This window comes from Loxodonta africana, chromosome 2 (assembly GCF_030014295.1).
Source record: "Loxodonta africana isolate mLoxAfr1 chromosome 2, mLoxAfr1.hap2, whole genome shotgun sequence".
In the NCBI taxonomy this organism is placed as follows: Eukaryota; Metazoa; Chordata; class Mammalia; order Proboscidea; family Elephantidae; genus Loxodonta; species Loxodonta africana.
In genome coordinates, this window is record NC_087343.1 from 195,706,892 (window position 1) to 195,730,438 (window position 23,547).

General features: G+C 39.7%; 1 protein-coding gene and 1 pseudogene across 2 annotated transcripts in view; both read left to right on the forward strand.

Moving 5' to 3' along the window:
* FAF2 (Fas associated factor family member 2) overlaps positions 1-23,547 on the forward strand; it is a 78,566-nt gene that overhangs the window by 27,294 nt on the left and 27,725 nt on the right. For both annotated transcript variants that reach the window (XM_003404678.4, XM_023551688.2), the window contains exon 2: positions 22,843-22,911. In XM_003404678.4, the coding sequence (XP_003404726.1) occupies positions 22,843-22,911 (69 nt within the window). The remainder of the gene's footprint in view (positions 1-22,842; positions 22,912-23,547) is intronic.
* LOC135230379 (ferritin heavy chain-like) lies at positions 3,487-22,833 on the forward strand (annotated as a pseudogene).

A 23,547-nucleotide genomic window follows, 5' to 3' on the forward strand; every position in this document is an offset into this window, starting at 1 on the left:
CAACACACCACTTTCAGAGAAGGACAGGACATCCAGTAAGAAGCTCAATAGAGACACGGAAGATCTAATTACAACAATCAACCAACTTGACGTCATTGACTTATACAGAACTCTCCACCCAACTGCTGCAAAATATACTTTTTTTTCTAGCACACATGGAACATTCTCTAGAATAGACCACATATTAGGTCATAAAACAAACCTTTGCAGAGTCCAAAACATCGAAATATTACAAAGCATCTTCTCAGACCACAAGGCAATAAAACTAGAGATCAGTAACAGAAAAACTAGGGAAAAGAAATCAAATACTTGGAAACTGAACAATACCCTCCTGAAAAAAGACTGAGTGATAGAAGACATCAAGGAGGGGATAAGGAAATTCATAGAAAGCAACGAGAATGAAAACACTTCCTATCAAAACCTCTGGGACACAGCAAAAGCAGTGCTCAGAGGCCAATTTATATTGATAAATGCACACATACAAAAAGAAGAAAGAGCCAAAATCAGAGAACTGTCCCAACAACTTGAACAAATAGAAACTGAGCAACAAAAGAATCCATCAGGCTCCAGAAGAAAACAAATAATAAAAATTAGAGCTGAAGTAAATGAATTAGAGAACAGAAAAACAATTGAAAGAATTAACAAAGCCAAAAGCTGGTGTTTTGAAAAAATTAACAAAATTGATAAACCATTGGCTAGACCGACTAAAGAAAAACAGGAAAGGAAACAAATAACTCGAATAAGAAACGAGAAGGACCACATCACAACAGAACCAAATGAAATTAAAAGAATCATTTCAGATTATTATGAAAAACTGTACTCTAACAAATTTGAAAACCTGGAAGAAATGGATGAATTCCTGGAAAAACACTACCTACCTAAACTAACACATTCAGAAGTAGAACAACTAAATAGACCCATAACAAAAAAAGATTGAAATGGTAATCAAAAAACTCCCAAAAAAAAAAGCCCTGGCCCGGATGGCTTCACTGCAGAGTTCTACCAAACTTTCAGAGAAGAGTTAACACCACTACTTCTGAAGGTATTCCAAAGTATAGAAAATGACGGAATACCACCCAACTCATTCTATGAAGCCACCATCTCCCTGATACCAAAACCAGGTAAAGACATTACAAAAAAAGAAAATTACAGACCTATATCCCTCATGAACATTGATGCAAAAATCCTCAACAAAATTCTAGCCAATAGAATCCAACAACACATCAAAAAAATAATTCACCCTGATCAAGTGGGATTTATACCAGGTATGCAAGGCTGGTTTAATATCAGAAAAACCATTAATGTAATCCATCACATAAATAAAACAAAAGACAAAAACCACATGATCTTATCAATTGATGCAGAAAAGGCATTTGACAAAGTCCAACACCCATTTATGATAAAAACTCTTACCAAAATAGGAATTGAAGGAAAATTCCTCAACATAATAAAGGGCATCTATGCAAAGCCAACAGCCAATATCACTCTAAATGGAGAGAACCTGAAAGCATTTCCCTTGAGAACGGGAACCAGACAAGGATGCCCTTTATCACCGCTCTTATTCAACATCGTGCTAGAAGTCCTAGCCAGGGTAATTAGGCTAGACAAAGAAATAAAAGGTATCCGGATTGGCAAGGAAGAAGTAAAGTTATCACTATTTGCAGATGACATGATTATATACACAGAAAACCCTAAGGAATCCTGCAGAAAACTACTGAAACTAATAGAAGAGTTTGGCAGAGTCTCAGGTTATAAAATAAACATACAAAAATCACTTGGATTCCTCTACATCAACAAAAAGAACATCAAAGAGGAAATCACCAAATCAATACCATTCACAGTAGCCCCCAAGAAGATAAGATACTTAGGAATAAATCTTACCAAGGATGTAAAAGACCTATACGAAGAAAACTACAAAGCTCTACTACAAGAAATTAAAAAGGACATACTTAAGTGGAAAAACATACCCTGCTCATGGATAGGAAGACTTAACATAGTAAAAATGTCTATTCTACCAAAAGCCATCTGTACATACAATGCAGTTCCGATCCAAATTCCAATGTCGTATTTTAAGGGGATAGAGAAACAAATCACCAATTTCATATGGAAGGGAAAGAAGCCCCGGATAAGCAAAGCACTACTGAAAAAGAAGAAGAAAGTGGGAGGCCTCACTTTACCTGACTTCAGAACCTATTATACAGCCACAGTAGTCAAAACAGCCTGGTACTGGTACAACAACAGGCACATAGACCAATGGAACAGAATTGAGAACCCAGACATAGATCCATCCACATATGAGCAGCTGATATTTGACAAAGGACCAGTGTCAATTAATTGGGGAAAAGATAGCCTTTTTAACAAATGGTGCTGGCATAACTGGATATCCATTTGCAAAAAAATGAAACAGGACCCATACCTCACACCATGCACAAAAACTACAAGTGGATCAAAGACCTAAACATAAAGACTAAAACGATAAAGATCGTGGAAGAAAAAATTGGGACAACCCTGGGAGCCCTAATACAAGGTATAAACAGAATAGAAAACATTATCAAAAATGATGAAGAGAAACCCAATAACTGGGAGCTCCTAAAAATCAAACACCTATGCTCATCTAAAGACTTCTTCAAAAGAGTAAAAAGACCACCTACAGACTGGGAAAGAATTTTCAGCTATGACATCTCCGACCAGCGCCTGATCTCTAAAATCTACATGATTCTGTCAAAACTCAACCACAAAAAGACAAACAACCCAATCAAGAAGTGGGCAAAGGATATGAACACACATTTCACTAAAGAAGATATTCAGGCAGCCAACAAATACATGAGAAAATGCTCTGGATCATTAGCCATTAGAGAAATGCAAATTAAAACTACGATGAGATTCCATCTCACACCAGCAAGGCTGGCATTAATCCAAAAAACACAAAATAATAAATGTTGAAGAGGCTGCGGAGAGATTGGAACTCTCATACACTGCTGGTGGGAATGTAAAATGGTACAGCCACTTTGGAAATCTATCTGGCATTATCTTAAACAGTTAGAAATAGAACTACCATACAACCCAGAAATCCCACTCCTGGGAATATACCCTAGAGATACAAGAGCCTTCATACAAGCAGATATATGCACACCTATGTTTATTGCAGCTCTGTTTACAATAGCAAAAAGTTGGAAGCAACCAAGGTGTCCATCAACGGATGAATGGGTAAATAAATTGTGGTATATTCACACAATGGAATGCTATGCATCAATAAAGAACAGTGACGAATCTCTGAAACATTTCATAACATGGAGGAACCTGGAAGGCATTATGCTGAGTGAAATTAGTCAGAGGCAAAAGGACAAATATTGTATAAGACCACTATTATAAAATCTTGAGAAATAGTAAACCTGAGAAGAACACACACTTTTGTGGTTACGAAGGGGGGAGGGAGGGAGGGTGGGAGAGGGTTTTTTAGTGATTAATCAGTAGATAAGAACTGCTTTAGGTGAAGGGAAAGACAACACTCAATACATGGAAGGTCAGCTCAATTGGACTGGACCAAAAGCAAAGAAGTTTCCTGGATAAAATGAATGCTTCAAAGGTCAGCGGAGCAAGCGCGGGGGTCTGGGGAATATGGTTTGCGGGGACTTCTAAGTCAATTGGCAAAATAATTCTATTATGAAATCATTCTGCATCCCACTTTGAAATGTGGCGTCTGGGGTCTTAAATGCTAACAAGCGGCCATCTAAGATGCATCAATTGATCTCAACCCACCTGGAGCAAAGGAAAATGAAGAACACCAAGGCCACACGACAACTAAGAGCCCAAGAGACAGAAAGGGCCCCATGAACCAGAGACCTACATCATCCTGAGACCAGAAGAACTAGTTGGTGCCCGGCCACAATCGATGACTGCCCTGACAGGGAGCAGAATAGAGAACCCCTGAGGGAGCAGGAGATCAGTGGGATGCAGACCCCAAATTCTCATAAAAAGACCAAACTTAATGGTCTGACTGAGAGTAGAGGAATCCCGGCGGCCATGGTCCCCAGACCTTCTGTTGGCACAGGACAGGAACCATCCCCAAAGACAACTCATCAGACATGAAAGGGACTGGTCAGCGGGTGGGAGAGAGATGCTGATGAAGAGTGAGCTAATTATATCAGGTGGACACTTGAGATTGTGTTGGCAAGTCTTGTCTGGAGGGGGGATGGGAGGATAGAGAGGGAAGCCGGCAAAATTGTCAAGAAAGGAGAGACTGAAAGGGCTGACTCAAGAAGGGGAGAGCAAGTGGGAGTAGGGAGTGAGATGTATGTAAACTTATATGTGACAGACTGATTGGATTTGTAAACGTTCACTTGAAGCTTAATAAAAGTTATAAAAGAAAAAAAAATATTGAGGTGTAATCCATACTGAAGGCTGTGGTCTTCGATCTCTTCAATAAGAGTTCCAAGTCCTCTTCACTTCCAGCAAGCAAGGTTGTGTCATCCGCATATTGGAGATTGTTAATGAGTCTTCTTCCAATCCCAGTGCCCAATTCTTCTTCATATACTCCAGCTTCTCAGATGATACCGTCCGCATACAGATTGAGTAAGTATGGTGAGAGGATACAACCCTGACACACACCTTTCCTGACTTTAAACCATACAGCATCCCCTTGTTCTGTTTGAACGAGTGCCTCTTGATCTCTGTACAGGTTCCTCATGAGCACAATTAAGTGTTCTGGAATTTCTGTTCTTCACAGTGTTACCCATGATTTGTTATGATCCACACAGCCGAATGCCTTTGCATAGTCAGTAAAACACAGGTAAACATCTTTCTGGTATTCTCTGCTTTCAGTCAGGATCCATCTGACATCAGCAATGGTATCCCTGGTTCCGGCTTGAACTTCTGGCAGTTCCCTGCTGATATAATGCTACAGCGACTTCTGAATGATCTTCAGCAAAATTTTAGTTACGTGTGATATTATATTGTTCAATAATTTCTGCATTCAATTGGATCACCTTTCTTGGGAATAGGAATATATATGGATCTCTTTCAATCGGTTGGCCAGGTAGCGGTCTTCCAGCATTGCATCCATTTCTGAAACATCTCAATTGGTATTCTGACAGTTCCTGGAGCCTTGTTTTTCACCAGTACCTTCAGTGTAGCTTGTACTTCTTCTTTCAATACCACTGATTCCCTCTTATATGCTACCTCCTGAAATGGTTGAACGTCGACCAATTCTTTTTGGCATAGTGACTGTATTCTTTCCATCTTCTTTTACTTTTTCCTGTGTCGTTTAATATTTTTCCCATAAAATCCTTCAGTATTGCAACTCAAGGCTTGAATTTTTTTCAGTTCTTTCAGCTTGAGAAATGCCGAGCGTGTTCTTCCCTTTTGGTTTTCTACCTCCAGGTCTTTGCACACGTCATTATAATACTCTACCTTGTCTTTTCGAGCGGCCCTTTGAAATCTTCTATTCAGCTCGTTTACTTCATCATTTCTTCCTTTCGCTTTAGCTACTTAGTGTTCAAGAGCAAGTTTCAGAGTCTCTTTGGGCATCCGTATTGGTCTTTTCTTTCTTCCCTATCTTTTTAACGACCTATTGCTTTCTTCACATATGATGTCATTCCACAGCTCATCTGGTCGTCAGTCATTAGTGTTCAACGCGTCAAATCTATTCTTGAGATGGTCTCTGAATTCCAGTGGGATATGCTCAAGGTCGTACTTTGGCTGTCATGGACTTGTTCTAATTTTCTTCAGTTTCACCTTGAACTTGCACATGAACAATTGATGGTCTCTTCCGCAACCAGCCCCTGGCCTTCTTCTGACTGATGATATTGAGCTTTTCCTTCATCTCTTTCCACAAATGTAGTTGATTTGATTCCTGCGTATCCCATCTGGTGAGGTCCAGGCAATAGTCACTGTTTATATTGGTGAAAAAAGAAGTTGTCGGTCTTGCAAAATTCTGTCACGTCATTTCCCGCATCATTTTTATCACCAAGGCCATATTTTCCAACTACCAATCTTTCTTTGTCTCCAACTTTTGCGTTCCAATCACGAGTAATTATTAATGCATCCTGATTACATGTTTGATCAATTTCAGACTGTAGAAGTTGGTAAAAGTCTTCAGTTCTTCATCTTTGGCCTTAGTGGTTGGTATGTAAACTTGAATAATAGTCATATTAACTGGTCGTCCTTGTAGGCATATGGATATTATCCTATCACTGACAGCATTGTACTTCAGGATAGATCTTGAAATATTCTTCTTGACTATGAATGCAGCACCATTCCTCTTCAGTTTGTCATTCCTGGCCTAGCAGACCACATGATTATCTGATTGGAATTGGCCAGTACCAGTCCATTTCAGCTCTCTAATGCCTAGGATATCGATGTTTATGTGTTCCATTTCGTTTTTGACAATTTCCAATTACCCTAGATTCATACTTCGTACATTCCACATTCCAATTATTAATGGATGTTTACAGCTGCTGTTTCTCATTTTGAGTCATGCCATATCAGCAGTCAGAGGTCCTGAAAGCTTGACTCCACCTAGGTCATGAAGGTCGACTCTACTTTGAGGAGGCAGCTCTTCCCCATTTGTATTTTGAGTGCCTTCTAGCCTTAGTGGTTCATCTTCCAGCAGTATTATGAGACAGTGTTCTGCTGCTATTCATAAGGTTTTTACTCGCTAATTCTTTTCAGAAGTAGACCGCCGGGCCCTTCTTCTTAGTGTGTCTTAGTCGGGAAGCTCAGCTGAAACCTGACCATCATGGGTGACCCTGCTGGTATTTGAAAACCAGTGACATAGTGTCCAGCATCACAGGAACACACAAGCCCCCACAGTATGACAAACTGACAGGCGTGAGGGGAAATATGGTACCTCTAAAATCTGTACATTTTGAGCAGTGGTAATTGAGTGGATCCTTAAGCATTTCATTTGAAATAAAAAATTTTATTCGGTATTTCTTTATTGAAAGGTGCTGTTGAATTTTTTTTTTTTTTTAATCCTTCTGTTTTTTGATTCGATGGTAAGCTCCATGAAGGCAGAAATTTTCTTATTCATTAAGAAACTCCGGCATCAGTCTTGGTGCCAATTACATAGCTGAGTAGATTTTTGTCGGATGAATAGATTGGCTTAATTTCTTAGAATAAGATTGTAAAGGAGGCACAGGGAAGTCAAATGTGTTTTAACATAGGAACAAATATAAAACAAACATGTTTTAATTGTGACTAAGGTTCTTACCCAGGGCATCATGCCCATCATAACATTTTAGTCAGCGTTAAATGATATGCTTATGCTCAGCCAGTATAATATTACATTTATTATTAGAGTCAAATACTACAATAATAGTGGATCACCTGAAATCTTAATATTTTATTTGGAAGTAATATCCAAGTAAAGTCCATAAATTGTACTCAGTTGTGACTCTTGAATCTTTTTTAATCCATTGCTTCCTTCTGACTTTCCCTCCTTGTAATTCATTTGTTGAAGAAATGGGTTATTTATGTTACAGTTGCCCACAGATAGGATTTCGCAGATTGCATCCTGAAGGTGATATGTACTGTGTTCCTCTGTCCCTTTATGTTTCCTGGTAAGTTGATAGTTAGACATAGAGGATTGATCTGATTCCTTTTGTTGTTGTTGTTGGGGGATAGGGGGAGCAAGAATGCTTCATGTGTGGTGTTTTGTATTTCTTTCAGCCATTCAGTTGCCATGGATTCAGTTCTGACTTACAGCAACCCTGTATGTGTCAGAGTAGAACTGTATTTCACAGGGTTTCAATGGCCGATTTTTTAGAAGTAGATCACCAGGCCTTTCTTCTGAGGTGCCTATGGGTAGAGTTGAACCTCCAACCCTTTGGTTAGCAGCCAGATACGTTAACTGCATCACGCACGTACTCCTCAGCTTTATTAGGCATTGCAAAATGATGATGTTCTAATTCTGTCATTCTTTATATTCTTTCAGAAGTAGATGTCTGGGGTGGGTATTGATGAAGATGTGTTTAATTTTGAGGGCTAGATGAAGATCACTTCACGTACTTAAGAACTCTAGTTGCTATTTCTCCAATACTTTTGCTTACAATCAGTATCAAAAAAAAGTAGTAAAGTAATACAATTCAAGATTTGATGTTAAATGCTTCAAGGTGTGCCTGTTTAAGCTACCATCTTAGAGAGTGCCACAAGTGATAAATAGCAGAAATCACTATGAGCCCTGAAGTGCCTGTTGGCTTTGAATTTCCCCACCAAGGAATTTTGAAATTTTTCTCACAGTCCTAGAATGTATTTAGAAGAGAAAAATCTTTCATGCTAAATTCCAGAGTTTTGTTTTGTTTTGTTTTTTTAACGTTTATAAGTTCACGTTGGGTTTAAAGAAATAAAAGCCAAAGAAAAATCCACTCCCCTGAATTAACCCCCTTCTCTATCTTCATTGTTACTACCCTAGTTTACACTTCACTTCTCCTTAGGATTCTCTCAATAGCCTTTAATACTGGTGCCCCTGATTTCAATAAAGCCTTACCACTTTTTCCAGAATAATTTTTCTAACAAATTTTCTAACAAAAATTTAATCATTGCTTACAGCAGCATGAAATCTTTGTTTGCCCTTCATAATCTGACCCCTACTTGACAGTCCAACCTCATAATTCTACCTTCTCAATTTCTAGTCCAGCGATGCTTTTTAGTTCCCTTAACACGCCATTCACTCTTAAGTTTCCATACATGCTTTTCCCTTTCCTTGAAATACCTGTGTCCACTAGTTTTCAGCTGAGAACCTTGATATCAGAACTTTGTTATCCTCCCTGAGTCTCCTGAAAGCCTTAAGGGTTTGTTTACTACTGGTATATGGAGCCCGTGTGGCACAGTGGTTAATATGGCAGCTAACCAAAAGGTCGGCAGTTCAAATCCACACAGCCGCTCCTTGGTAAACTTACGGGGCAGTTCTACTCAGTCCTGTAGGGTAGCTATGAGTTGGAATTGACTTGACAGCAATGAGTTTAGTTTTTGGTTTGATACATGGTTATTATATGGTTATTGTCATAATAATAATAGTCATTTATCAAAAACTTCTTGTTTTCTAACATGTATTAACCAACTAATAATGGAAAACATGGCAGCATAGGCAAGAACCTGGACTTTGAAGGGAGTCACTTCTAGGTTTCAGTCTCAGCTCCACCACTTATCATTTGGATATTCTTAGATAAGGTACATAAGGATCCTCTTGGATCCTTGGCTATCTCAGTGGTGAAAATAAAGGTTTTAGTACTTACATCATTTAAAAAAAAAAATCAAAACCAAACCCATTGCCATAGAGTTGATCCCAACTCATAGTGACACTGTAGGACAGAGTAGAACTGTCCCATAGAGTTTCCAAGTCTGTAAATCTTTATGGAAGCAGACTGCCACATCTTTCTCCTGCAGAGTAGCTGGTGGTTCAAACTGCTGACTTTTCAGTTAGCAGCTGAGCACTTAACCACTGTGCTACCAGAGCTCACTTATAGTGCCAGGGCCCTGGCGGCACAGTGGTTAAGCATTTAACTACTAACCAAAAGGTTGGCAGTTCAGATCAACCAGCTGCTCCTTGGAAACCCTATGGAGCTGTTCTGCTGTCCTCTGTAGGGTCGCTATGAGCCAGAATTGACTTTGATGGCAAAAGGTTTTGTGTTTTTTTGTTTGTTTGTTATATACTTAGTAAAGGGAGCTGCTGGTATTTAATTTTAGAGGCTAGTAATTAAATGTGAATAATAAAGATCAGTATAAGAGTTACAGTTACAGACCAGAGCCTAACAGTGCTCACTTAACTTACTAAAAGGACTCCAACTTCAATTTCTCTTGCCACTACCAGAGGGGGGCACAATGCCTTTTGCATAAAGCAAAGCCATCTCTGTGGTGAAAGGGGAGAACAAAGTTCCTCTGGTTTTTGTCAGGTTTCTGTCTGGGAATAACTGAAAATAAAACTTAAATATGCATCCTCAATTAATAAACTAGAGCCACCAAGCTAAGTAGACTGTAGAGAGTACTTAGACCTCAACTGAGATTTCATACCAACCCCCTGAAGTATTTTATTAATACAAATAGATGACCTATGGAAAGAGAAACACTTCTTAGGGAAACAAAATGATTACACCCAATTACCCAATCCTTAATCTGGTTAAATACTACACCAGCTATTGTTTGAATCATATTTAAGCAAGAAATAGACCAGTGATCACAATATTTTAGAAGTGGGGTGCCAAGTGGTTGACTTCCTCTTGTCTTCTGACTTGAGTGAGGAGGAAGTTAGACCAAGGCTGGAGTAGAAAAGGGGTACAGGGTAGTTCACACACTTTCCTCCCATCTTCCCTACCATTTTACTTGTTGGAGATTGACTGGGGTCCAGGGTATTTTTTACCCCAAAGGTAGATACTTTTCCCACTAATGTTGTCAGCCAGTCATACTCTGATTTAAATGGTTGTAACCAAATACCCATTACCCATTGCCTTCAACTCAATTCCAACCCCTAGCAACCCGATAGCGCAGTGTAGAATGCCCCATAGGGTTTTCAAGGCCATAATCTTTATGGAGCAGCTGGTTCAAACTCACAGTAGAAGGTCCCTGTTAGAGTTGGGGAGGGGCGTTGGTGACGGGGAGGATGTACATCAGAAATTCAGAATCATACAAAAGACCAGAGTTATTGGTCTGAGAGAGACTGGAGGACCCCTGAGCCTGAGACTATGGCCCTTAGATACCCTTCAAACCTGGAACTGAAGCCATTCCTTGAGATCACATTTCAGCCAAATAATAGATCTATAAAATAGTTAACACCCATGAGGAAAGTTCTCTTTAGAACAGTCATCTGTATGAGACCGAAAGGGCAACATCTGCCCAAAAGCAAAGATGAGAAGGCAAGATGGGGCAGGAAAACTGGACGAATGGAAAAGAAGAACCCAGAGTGGTAACAGAGAGAGTGCTAACACGTTGCAGGAATTGCAACAAATGACAATTGACCACATCAGTTTGTGTATAAACTATTGAATGGAAAACTAATTTGCTCTGTAAACCTTCATCTAAAGCACAGTTAAAAAAAAGTTAGAAACTGTTCAGTTCTAAAAATAATAATTTGGAAGGAGTTGAAACCTGTAACGGAGGTTATTAAGTCTAACATTCTGTCTACTTCTCTGTTTCGCCTCTCTTCCAGAAGTGCTGATAGCCAAACATTATGTTCTTGTCAGGGAAGAATTGGTAGCAAGGCTAATGGAGTGTCTCTAGCCAAAACTGCAATATTTCTTTCTGAACAAAGCTGGCATTGCAAAACTTATGTTGACACTGAAATAGGAATGAAAATTGACTTGAGACATATTTAGCTTTTGACTCACATTGAAACTAGCCCTATCCAGTGTACATCGGAATAGTCCTTTTGAAATATATTTTGGCAGTATGTATCAAGAACTTTAAAAATATGCATATTCCTTGACTTAGAATTCTAACTGGATCCTAAGGGGAAAATCCTAAATATAGGGAAAGCTTGTAAACAAAAATGTTCATCAAGCACTATTTTAAAAACAGTAGTGAAAAATTGGAAGGAATTATAACACACACACACACACACACATATATATATATATATATAAATTGTTGTAGCCAATTGGAATATCATGTAACCATTAAGATGACTAATGTATAAGCGAATGCTTGATATAATCAGTAAGAGTGTTCAACTTTGTACACATCTAGGAGATAGAAGTCCTACGGAGAAGAGAAAATAGAGAATGTTCCCCAAATCTGTCTGTCTGCAGTAATGTGGGAAGGTGGGCTGGCAGTGGGAAGGGTGGGGTAGAGAGGGAGAGGTTGGTTCCCAAGCCAGGAGTGAAAATACCAGAAGAGTCCTACAAAGGTAAAAACAAAAACCACAGATGAATGGATTCTAGAAAGGAGAAGCAAAGCCTATTGACTAGTTTCTCCTATAATTAAAAAAAAAAAAGCGGGGGCGGGGGGGTGTTGAATCAAAACCCTAAACCCTTTGCCTGGAAGGTGGGGAACTGGAAGGAAATATACTAATATGTCAAAGAGTTGTATTAATAGTGGTTGGGACCGTAAGGAACCCCCACATCCCCTGTCTTCCTCTAGCATTTAAATTTTCTTTAACATGCAATAGGTTTAAAAAAATACAAAACTGAGAGAAAACCTGGGTAGGCAACCCTGTCTGGGTTGTGGATGCAACTGTTTTCAGACAGTTGATGCCAAGTGAGTTCAGGGTGCTTGTTCATTTGACCTTTGGATAGATCACTAGAAGCCATTCTGCTGTCTAGCATTGAAGACAGGCAGTCCATTCCCACACAATACATTTAGTATTGTGACATAATAAGGGTATTCATCTTTGCATTCATCTTTGTTTGGCAGTGTTTTTCCACTTTCCCCCGTTTTTAAGTATTTTCCTCTTAGTGTAAATAAATTTTTCTTACAAAGATAAGCAAAATTTTTCCAGCAGCTTTCCTCATTCTTAATAAATGACACTGTTGTCACATTTGCGCAAGCATATGAGTCCACCTGAATATTTCTTTTCCTCTCTCCCACGTACTTAATATATTCATCCAGTCCTTTTCGTTTTACCTTCAAAATATATCCCAAATTTGCCCACTTCTTTTCCTCTGCACTGCTACCATCCAGTTCTAAGCCACCATGCTCTTCCCCTTGAATTTTTATGTCTCCTAGAAGGGTCTTGCTGTCTTCTGTGCCCTATGCTCTTTACAATTAATGCTTCCCACAGCAGCCAGATGGTTTTTATAAAAAATGCACATATGATCATGTCACTCCCCTCCTTAAAGCAAACTAAACCTGTCGCAATCAAGTCGATTCTGACTCATAGGGACCTATAGGACGGAGTAGAACTGCCCCATAGGGTTTCCAAGGAGCAACTGGTGGATTCAAACTACACACTTTGGTTAGCAGCTGAACTCTTAACCACTGCGCCACCAGGGCTCCAAAAACAAACCACTGAATCTAGAATTAAGATTCTAGATTGATTCTCAAGTCTAGCCGTACATTAGAGTCACCTGGAAGCTTCTCCCCATCCCCAATAAATAAATAAATTTACTGACTAAATTGCACTGGGAGGGATCAGGGCATCTGTAGTTTTGTTGTTGTTGTTGTTGTTTGTCTTAAGCCCCCTCAAGTGCTTCGACTGTGCGGCAAAGGCTGAGAAACACTGCCCTAGTTGAGTGATTTTCCCATGCCTACATCTCTGACCTTATCTGCCAACTTGCCAAGCTTGTTCTCTCTTAGAGGCAGGGCTTCCAACTGGTTCAGTAATTGCCAGCATAATTGGCAGCCTATGCATTACATAGCAACTAAATCTGTTGTTCGTTGGATTTTGGCCCCAGTAGGAAACAAGCAGCAGTACCCTGCTCAAAGATGGTGGCTGGCTGCACTGCTTTGAATGTGTGTGGCTCTTCACAATCCTGCCAGTAATCCAGTCTCCAGCATCAGCCTCCTGAAATTGTCAGGATCCATGCAGGAGACTGGAGTTTTGGTTGGATTTTTAGCAGGACTGTGGAGAGCAACACACATTCAAAGTGGTACAGTCGGCCGCCATCTTTGAGCAGGGCACCAAACAACAAACCACTAAACCAAAAAAAAAAAACAAACCCACTCCCATCGAATCAGTTTCGACTCATGGTGGCCCTATAGGACAGAGTAGAGCTGCCCATGGTGGGTTTGAACTGCCAGCCTTTTGCTTAGCAGCCATAGCACTTAACCAGTACACCACCAGAGTTTCCAACAAACTGCTACTGGGGTCAAAATCCAACGGGCAGAGACGTTCTTCGGAGAGTCACCGTGGTCTTCTGCTTCACTACCTGGCACTCACCAACCTTCCCCCAGCCAGCTGCTCCCAGCCAGCCTTCTGCCACCTCCTCACAGCAGCACCCTCCGACGCCCCACAGCCCCCTGCCACTGCTCCAGCACCACGCACCCACCACAGCCTTTCCTCAATGACCGCATCCCCCTTGCAGGTGCACCAGAACTACAGTCAGGACTCAGAGGCCGCCATCAACTGCCAGATCAGCGTGGAGCTCTAATACCTCCTACATCTACCTGTCCATGTCTTACTACTCTGACAGCGATGATGTGGCTTTGAAGAATTTTGCCATATATTATCTTCACTAATCTCACGAGGAGAGGGAACATGCTGAGAAACTGATGAAGCTGCAGAACCAACGAGGTGGCCAAATCTTGCTTCAGGATATCTAAAAAACAGACTGTGATGACTGGGAGACCGTGATGACCGAAGGCAGTGGAGTGTGCATTGCACTTGGAAAAAAGCATGAATCAGTCACTACCGGAACTGCACAAACTGGCCACTGACAAGAAGAACCCCTATTTGTGTGACTTCATTGAAACTCATTACCTAAATGAGCAGGTGAAATCATCCCAAAGAGTCGGATGACTACATAACCAACTTGGAAGCCCTAGAATCTGGCCTGGCAGAGTATCTGCTTAACAAGCACACCCTGGAAAGCAGTGATGCAGAGACCTGGGCTTGAGCCTGGCAGCCCTGTAGCCACAGGGTGACTTCTCTGGTCACCAGGACAACACATGCATGTTGGGTTTACCTTTCCCTTTCCTATAAATTGTACCAAAATAATCACTGAAGTTCTTTCATTTGTTCCATTCCTTCAAATAAAGTAATTTGGTACCTGAGGGGAAAAAGATCCAACAGGCAACAGCTTTGATTGCTGTGCAGTGCATATGCTGCCTTTGCTTACATTGGCAATTATTAAACTGTTCTAAACCGGTTCGAAGCCCTGCTCAGAAGTTTCATCCCAAGTTGGTTAATTTTTTTTTTCCTTTTAATTTTAGAATAGATTTAGATTTACAGAAAACTTAAAAAAATAGTACAGAGAATTCCCATATACCCAGTACTCCGTGTAACATCTTGCATTATTAGTATGGTACATTTGTCACAATTAATGAACCAATATTGATATATTATTATTAAATAAAGTTTATGCATTATTCTGATTTCCTTAGTTTTTCAGGCTCTCATCCAGAGTATGACGTGACATTTAGTACTTGTGTCTTTTTAGACTTCCTTGACTATTTCTCAGAAAAACAAAGTTTTTGATGATCTTGGCAACTTTGTAGAGTACTGGTCAAATATTTGATAGAATGTCCCTCAACTGGGATTTATCTGATGTTTTTCTTATGATTATACTGGGGTTATGAGTTTTGGGAAGTAAGACCACAGAGGTAAATGTTACTCTTTTTCCCCTTCTCCATACTGTACTCTTGGGAAGGAAGTCACTGCCGCCCATACTCGCAGAGTGGAGAGTTATGCTCCACCTCCTTGATGAAGTATCTACGTGAATTATTTGGAGTACTTCTGCACGAGAGATTTGTCTGTCCTCCTCCTTTGATTGTTCAATTATGTGTTTTTTTATATTAGTATATTGGATTCATGGATATTTATTTTGTACTTAGGGTATAATCTATTACTGTTTTTTTTTTTTTTAACTGTACTTTAGGTGAAGGTTTACAGAGCAAACAATTTCCCATTAAACAATTAGCGCACATATTGTTTTGCGACATTGGTTGCCAACCCCATGACAGGCCAACCCTCTCCCCTTCTCAACCAGGGGTTTCCAGTTACCAACTTTCCTGTCTGTTCCTTGCCCCTGAGCTGGTGTGCCCATTTAGTCTCATTTTGTTTTTTAGGCCTGTCTAATCTTTGGCTGAAGGGTGAACCTCAGGAGTGACTTCATTACTGAGCTTTAAGGGTGTCTGGGGGCTATACTCTTGGAGTTTCTCTAGTCTCTGTCAGACCAGTAAGTCTGGTCTTTTATTTTTTGGTAAGTTAGAATTTTGTTCTACATTTTTCTCCAGCTGTGTCCAGGACCCTCTATATATTGTGATCCCTACCAGGGCAGTCTGTAGTGGTAGCTGGGCACCATTGAGTTGTGTTGGACTCAGTCTGGTGGAGGGTGTGGTAGTTATGGTCTGTTAGTCCTTTAGACTAATCTATCCATTGTGTCTATAGTTTTCTTCTTCCTCCCTTGTTCCATACAGGGTGAGACCAGTGGAGTATCTTAGATGGCCACTCACAAGCTATTAAGACCCCAGACGCTACTCACCAAAGTAGAATGTAGAACGTTTTCTTTATGAACTACATTATGCCAGTTGAGCTAGGTGTTCCCTGAGACCATGGTCCCCAGAGCCCTCAGCCCAGTAATTTGGTCCCTCAGGGAGTTTGGATGTGTCTATCAAGCTACCATGACCTTGCCTTGGACAAGTCGTTTTGGCTTCCCCAGTAGCGTGTACTGTCTTACCCTTCACCAAAGTTACCGCTTATGTGGTACATTACTACTTTATTTTGTTGCTCAGATTGTTCCAGATTTGGTCACTGGGAGTTCTTTTCAGTTCGTTCCTGCTGTGTCCCTTTGACATACCCCCATCATTATAAGGATTTTTGTTTTGTTTTGAGCACTTCTTTACTTTTTGACACTACAAGATGCTCTGAGCTCTTCTTGTATATTTTCTGCCCTGGTACTAGAACCAGCCATTTCTCCAAGGAGTCCTGGTTTCTTTATTGGAGAATGGCATTAGAAACCAAGATGGACACTAGATATGCTTGCTACTGGGATGTTGTTGCTTCTAGGCCTTCTCAGCTGACAGCAAGGATTCATATGTATGTGTACTAACCTAAATACTTCTATATATAACCATCCATATCTTTATTAAATGAAACACGAGTTGATACTGATGTCTCCCAACTCTAATCCATTACTACACGGATCATTCTAACCTCCGTGGTTATCTTTAACCTTCCACTCCAACAGTGAGAAACCTGGCTCACACCATCCTCCTTCCATGCTAATTGTTCATTTCCAGTATACTTGTATAGTGGTTTCAGAACTGTTAACAGGTACTCCAGTGGAAAACAGCTTTATTAACTAGAGGACAGTACTTACGTGCAGTTCTTTTTGCCTTTAGTCTTACAGACTCCACTCATTTCCAAAATTTCTTAGGTCAGCACCTTCTCCCCTACTCCCTCCAGTGAGGTTGTTTCATTCATTTGTGATACAATTAGTCTGTGTTCCATCCTAGGATCTTCTGACCTCCTAAATGATTTTTTAAATTTACATACATAAGGTTCACTCTGCTCTAAAGTGCTTGGGTTTTGACAAATGCATAGTGTCACATCTCCATCATCTCAGTTTTTGCATTTGTTGTCCTGCTTGGAATACCCTTCCCACAGATTTTCCCATGGCTGGCCCTCATCTTTCTTTCATTCAGATCTCTGCTGAAGATCCTTAGAGAGGTCTTCCTTGAACACTCAGTGTAATGGAATCCTCACACCTAAAATTGTGTTCATTTGTTTACTTCACTGGGGAGGGTATTATTTTGGTCAGTCTCCCTATACTAGGATACAGACTTAATGAGAGCAACAGGGACTATATCTGTGTCCTGGATACCTAGAATACCAGGTCAGTGAATGTATACAAATAATCCTGTTCTAGCATTGCTTACTCCTAGCTCATGGCTTTAATGTCGATTAAAGTGTTTAAAAGCAGGCTTATCCAGTTGGGCTTTCAGTTTACACTACTTGACTATTAACAAAACAGTTTTGCTTGCAGAAAGGAACCTTGACGATAGAGTCGTTAAAGTGCTTGGGTGCCAGCCAAAAAGCAGGCGATTCGAACTCACACGCCGCTCCGTGGAGGAAAGATGTAGCAGTCTGCTTCCGTAAAGATTTAAGCCTAGGAAACCCTATGGGGCTGTTCTTCTCTGAACTACAGGGTCACCATGAGTCAAAATCAACTTGAAGGCAGTCGGTTTGCTTGCAAATTAAGTATTTCAGTATATCAAAGATGCGCAATTACTCTGTTTTCTTCTACAATGTTATGACCCTTTTTATTTTATTTTATTTTATTTTATTGTACTTCAGATGAACGTTTACAGAACAAACTAGTTTTCTCGTTAAACAGTACACATATTGTTTTATGACCTTGGTTAACAACCCCTCGACATGTTAACACTGCCCCTTCTCATCCTTGGGTTCCCTATTACCAGCTTTCCTGTTCTCTCCTGCCTTCTGTTTCTTGCCCCTGGACTGCTGTGCCCCTTTAGTCTTATTTTGTTTTATGGACCTGTCCAATCTTTGGCTGAGGGGTGAATCTCAGGAGTGACTTTGTTACTGAGCTGAAAGGGTGTCTGGGGGCCATACTCCCAGGGTTTCTCTAGTCTCTGTCAGGCTGACAAGTCTGGTCTTTCTTTTTGAGTATGACGCTTTTTAAAAGGTTATTTTTAATAGACTTACAGTATCTGTTCCTACTTATTATACATTAATACTATGGACCTCCCAACCTGGCTGTACGTTAGAATCAGCTGAGGAGCTTTAAAAAAAAATACTGATTCCTGGGTTCAATCCCTGACTTACTATTCTCCAGGGATATTCTACAAATTTGCTTTTTTAGCAGCCAGCCTGGCATCTAATCAGAAAACAAAACAAAACCCATTGCCGTCGAGTAGATTCCAACAGAATCCAGCAGAATCTATAGAGTAGAACTGCCCCATTGAGCTTCCAGGGAGTGCCTGGTGGATTCGAACTGCGAACCTTTTGGTTAGCAGCCATAACACTTAACCACTATACCACCAGGTTTCCAGGGCATCTTGTGAGAACATTTGGAATTTAAAAACTTCGTTAATGTATGATGAGATTTTGTGTTAATGTCTAGACGATTTCTGCTTATAGCTCTGATTCGTAACACACAAAAATACCCACTGCTGTCGAGTCGATTCTGACTCATAGCGACCCAGTAGGACAGAGGAGAACTGCCCCATAGGGTTAATTGCCCCATAGGGTTTCCAAGGAGTGCCTGGTGCCACTACACCACCAGGGTTTCCCTGATTAGTAAAGATGATACACAAAGATCTTTTTAACTCGGACTAAATTTTTCTACAAATATTTAAACCCTTACTATGTGCTAGATGATCATAGACGCTTCTCTCAAGGAGCGTATAGCCTTTGAGTGGGCAGTAAAATGAATATAAACAATCATAATAGAAAGTAGGAAATAAAAGCGTGTGTTGTCTTATGCCATTGAGTCGATTCTGATTCGTAGAGACCCTGTAGGATAGAGTACAACTGCCCCATAGAGTTTTCTAGGCTTAAATCTTTATGGGAGCAGATCGGCAGGCTTTTTCTTCCACAGAGCTACTGGTGAGTTTGAAATGCCAACCTTTCGGTTAGCAACCGAGTATTTAACTGCTGCACCACCAGGGCTCCTTATTGACTCACATAGTGGTAAGATAGTCCCTCTTCACTATTCTTCACCCTTTGCAATTGTCTCTTTAAGGGTTGACAAACTACAGCCGATGGGCCAAATCCAGTAGATTTTTTTGGCACTGGGGGTAGGCTTGTCTTGGTTTCCTAGGGGTGCCATAACAAAAATACCACAAAGTGCGTGGCTTTTAAGAACGAGAAATTTTTTTTTTTTTTCCTCACAAAGGAAGTCCAAATTCAGTGTGTCTCGGCTCTAGAGGAAGAGCCTTCCTTGTCTCTCAGCTTTAAGACAAAAGAAGCATAGCAGTTTGTTAGCACGTGAAAATCATATAAAATTCAAATTTCAGCATCTCTAAATAAACTGTGTTGGAACACAGCCACAGTTACTCATTTATGTATTGCCTGTGGTTGTTTTGCACTACAGTTACAGTTGTAATAGTTGTAAGAGATTATATCATCTTTAAAGCCTAAAATATTTACTACTTACGGGGGAAACTTTTTAATTGTGCTTTAAGTGCAAGTTTACAAATCAAGTCAGCCTCTCATACAAAAATTTATACAGACCTTGCTATAAACTCCTAGTTGCTCTCCCCCTAATGAGACAGCACACTCCTTCTCTCCACCCTGTATTCCTCGGGTGCGTTCTACCAGCTCCTGTCCCCACTACCTTCTCATCTCGCCTCCAGACAGGACTTGCCCACATAGTCTCATATGTCTACTTGAGCCAAGAAGCTCACTCCTTGCCAGTATCATTTTCTACCTTATAGTCCAGTCCAATCCCTCTCTGAAGAGTTGGCTTCAGGAATGTTTCCAGTCTTGAGCTAACGAAGGGTCCAGGACCATGACCTCTGGGGTCCCTCTAGTCTCAGTCAGACCGTTAAGTCTGGTCTTTTTCTGAGAATTTGAGATCTGCATCCCACTGTCCTCCTGCCCCATCGAGAATTCTCTGTTGTGTTCCTTATCAGGGCACTCATCAGTTGTAGCCCGGTGCCATCTAGTTCTCCTAGTCTCAAGGCTGATGTAGTTTCTGGTTTTTGTGGCCCTTTCTGTCTCTTGGGCTCACCTTTACCATGTCTTTGGTGTTCTTCATTCTCCTTTGCTCTGGGTAGGTTGAGACCAATTAATGCATTTTTGGATGGCTGCTTGCTAACATTTAAGACCCCAGACATACAGGGGGAAAATTGGTTATACCCGAGTATTGGGTGAGATGGAAAATTACTGAAATGGGATATTGCATATCATTGACTGAAAACTAGAGATTGTAGAATAGTATTACAGGGTAATCTCATTTTAGTCTTAAAAAGCATGCACATGCATGTACATAGAAATAGCCAGAAGGATATGTACTAAGGGTTTACAGGGGTAATCTGGGTGGTAGACTGTGAAATTTTTAATTCTTGCTTGTCTGTATATCCTAATTTTCAATAATTCTCATGTACTACTTCTGTAATAAAAGTTTGTTATTTTTTAAATAACTCAGTGTGACTATAATGGATAGCTCAAAGGAGCTTTTTGGAGGGTAATAGAACTGTTTTGTGTTTTATGTGGTAGTGATTACATGCCCCTGTTCATATGTTAGAATCCATAGAACTGTATACCCAAAAAAGTCAATTTTACTCTCTCATAATCTTTAAAATTAAAACAAAAACAAAAAGCAGCAACACGAAAAATAGTGGGGTTGCCTATAAAGAGTAGATGGGAGGGTAAGAGAAACTGTAATTTGAGTCTATATATGTATATACATATATAACCCACTGCCATATATATATATATATATTATTGTTTAAAATTTTTACAATATTTTAAATATTAAAAAAAAATTGTCAGTGAAGTTTATATACTACTTGTGTAATTTAAAAATTAGCAGTTATATACCTAAAAACTTCAGTTTTTATTTTTTAAGCTCTGGAAAGGATTTTTTTTTAAAGACTGATCCAAATAAACTCCTTTATGTTATACGTAAAGGAAACAAAATTCAAGAGTTACATGCCTGGTTCATAGTCACAGGGTGCAGAATCAAGGCACAAACCTCAGCCTTCTGACTCATCGGTGAAGTGCTACTACATTCTTATTGACTCCTGATGCTGGTTATTGAGAGGACTTCCTTGTGGGTAGAGACTATATCTTATTAATCTTTATCTCCCTTGGATATAGTGAGTGATGCATAGAATTAATGTGTGGTAGACATTTGTTGAAGCAAAGGAAGGAATGGTCAAATAAATGGATGAATTTGGCCTTTGCATTAGACCTTGAAGGAAGGCTGGGATTTAACTTTGTAGAGATTCTGGGCATGAGAGGTACACATGAACAGTTACATTTGTTGAGTATTGGGCACCTGAAGGGAAATTGTGAGAAAATAATGTTAGAAAGTTAGTTTGGGGCTACATTATGGAAACACTTGCATGCCAGGCTAAGGATTTTGGAATTTGTTATCCAGTCAGCTGAAAGGCCTTGTGAGTAACACACACAAAATGGAATAAATGGGAAGAAGGGTCAGAAGGAGGGAGATAGCAAGTATTTTGACAATTCACTTGAAGAGTTTTGAAAGCTTGAATGAAGATACAGTTGTAGAAATGGAAATGCAGTTACCGATCTAAGATAGAAAATGAATTGGAACTTGATTGCTAATGAAATGGGGAGTTCAAGGGATAGACTACTCAGAGATGAGGCTGAAGTTTCAAATGTCATCTTTGCCCGAATGTTTTGGAGAATGGTGGCGGTGTTCACTAGATACAGTGATTTTAAATGATGAATTTGAGATACTGGTGGCACTAGTGGCTATGAGTCAGAATCAGCTCAGTGGCAATGGGTTTGGGTTTTTTTGAATCAGTGGCACATCTAAAATATTGAATGAGCTACTTAAAAATGTGTTGGCTAAACTTCTGAAGAGATACAGGCTCCACGGATTAAATTAGGAGTTATCTTTTCAGAAAGGGAGGTCGAAGACCAGGGAGTAAATGTGATTGCCAGGGAGGGAGTTGGAGAGAGACAAAACCAAACCCACACCCTAGGGAAATACCTAATTTAGAGGGATGGAAGAAGGGAGCCAGAGAAGCAGCTTTGGTCAGCGACAAAGGGAAACCAAGAACAACTGAAGGAGAAGGAAGTGGGGAAAATACTTAGGGAACTGTCTGAATTGCAGGCTCTTCTTAATGAAAAGTTTTACACAGTTCGTGTTACAAGTTAAGTTATATACCAATAGGTAAAATGTCATTAGTTAATGAAAGACATTATATTTTGCAGGAAATCTGTATTACATCGTTATGTATTACAAACAGAAGAGTTCTTTAGCATTAAAGAATATTTTGCTGAGCCTAGAAGTTGACACATGCTAAAGAAATCTTTGATTTTTTTAACTGGGATTTGAGGGAACATTGATTTTAATCAGTAGTTGTCTTAACTGAACGCCTTGAAGTTTTAAAAGAAAAGGGATTTGTTATTCTATATGAATTATGTCTGTACAGCTGACTAGGTAAATTCTGAATCAGTGAAGTTCTACTACACTAACATCTACCTTCAACACTTAACTATTTATAAGTATTCTGTTAGGGTGAAAATGCCCACAAATGTACTTTTGGTTTTTCCCTGAGTAATTCTTTGTTTTCTTTTCTTTTTCTCAGGATCTGACTGGCATAGAATCTATGGATCAATGTCGCCATACCTTGGAACAGCATAACTGGAACATAGAGGTATATGACAGAATTCATTCTGAGCTTATTTCTTTTTCCCTGGTCTGGTGAAGAAGCAAAGACATACATTTTTTCATAGCAGGAATCTTTTTCTTCAATAGATTTTTTTCTCTCAAAATTACAGCTCTTTTGTTTTTATAAAATGTATGGGAAAGGTGGAGAATGTGATCAAAAGTTATAAAATCATAGAAAAGATTAAGGCGACCAAATCTCTCCAGATAGCTGTTTTCTCTTCCCCCTTGTTGTTTCTTAATAACTCTTTGGAAAAACTATGGGGTTTTGTATATTTAGTTTGTAAGCAGATGTCTTAATGTGAGCCTCCTTATTACATATTTTATAGCCTGTTCTATTAGGCTTTTAGGTAGTCATGTCTTCTTCAGATCATGATTTTTTTTTCAATGTGTATATCTTTTGTTTCTTTTACTTGACCATTGATTGGCTAGAACTTTAGAACAATGTCTAATAGTAATAGTAAACATATTGTCCTCACTTTAATGCCTCTGGTATTTTATCATCAAGTGGGATGTTGGCTGTTGCTTTAAGATAGATCCACTAAAATGTAAACTCCATGAGAGGAGAGACTCTTTTTTTTGGTTTTGTTAACTGCCATATTGCCAGTATGTAAAAAAAAAAAAA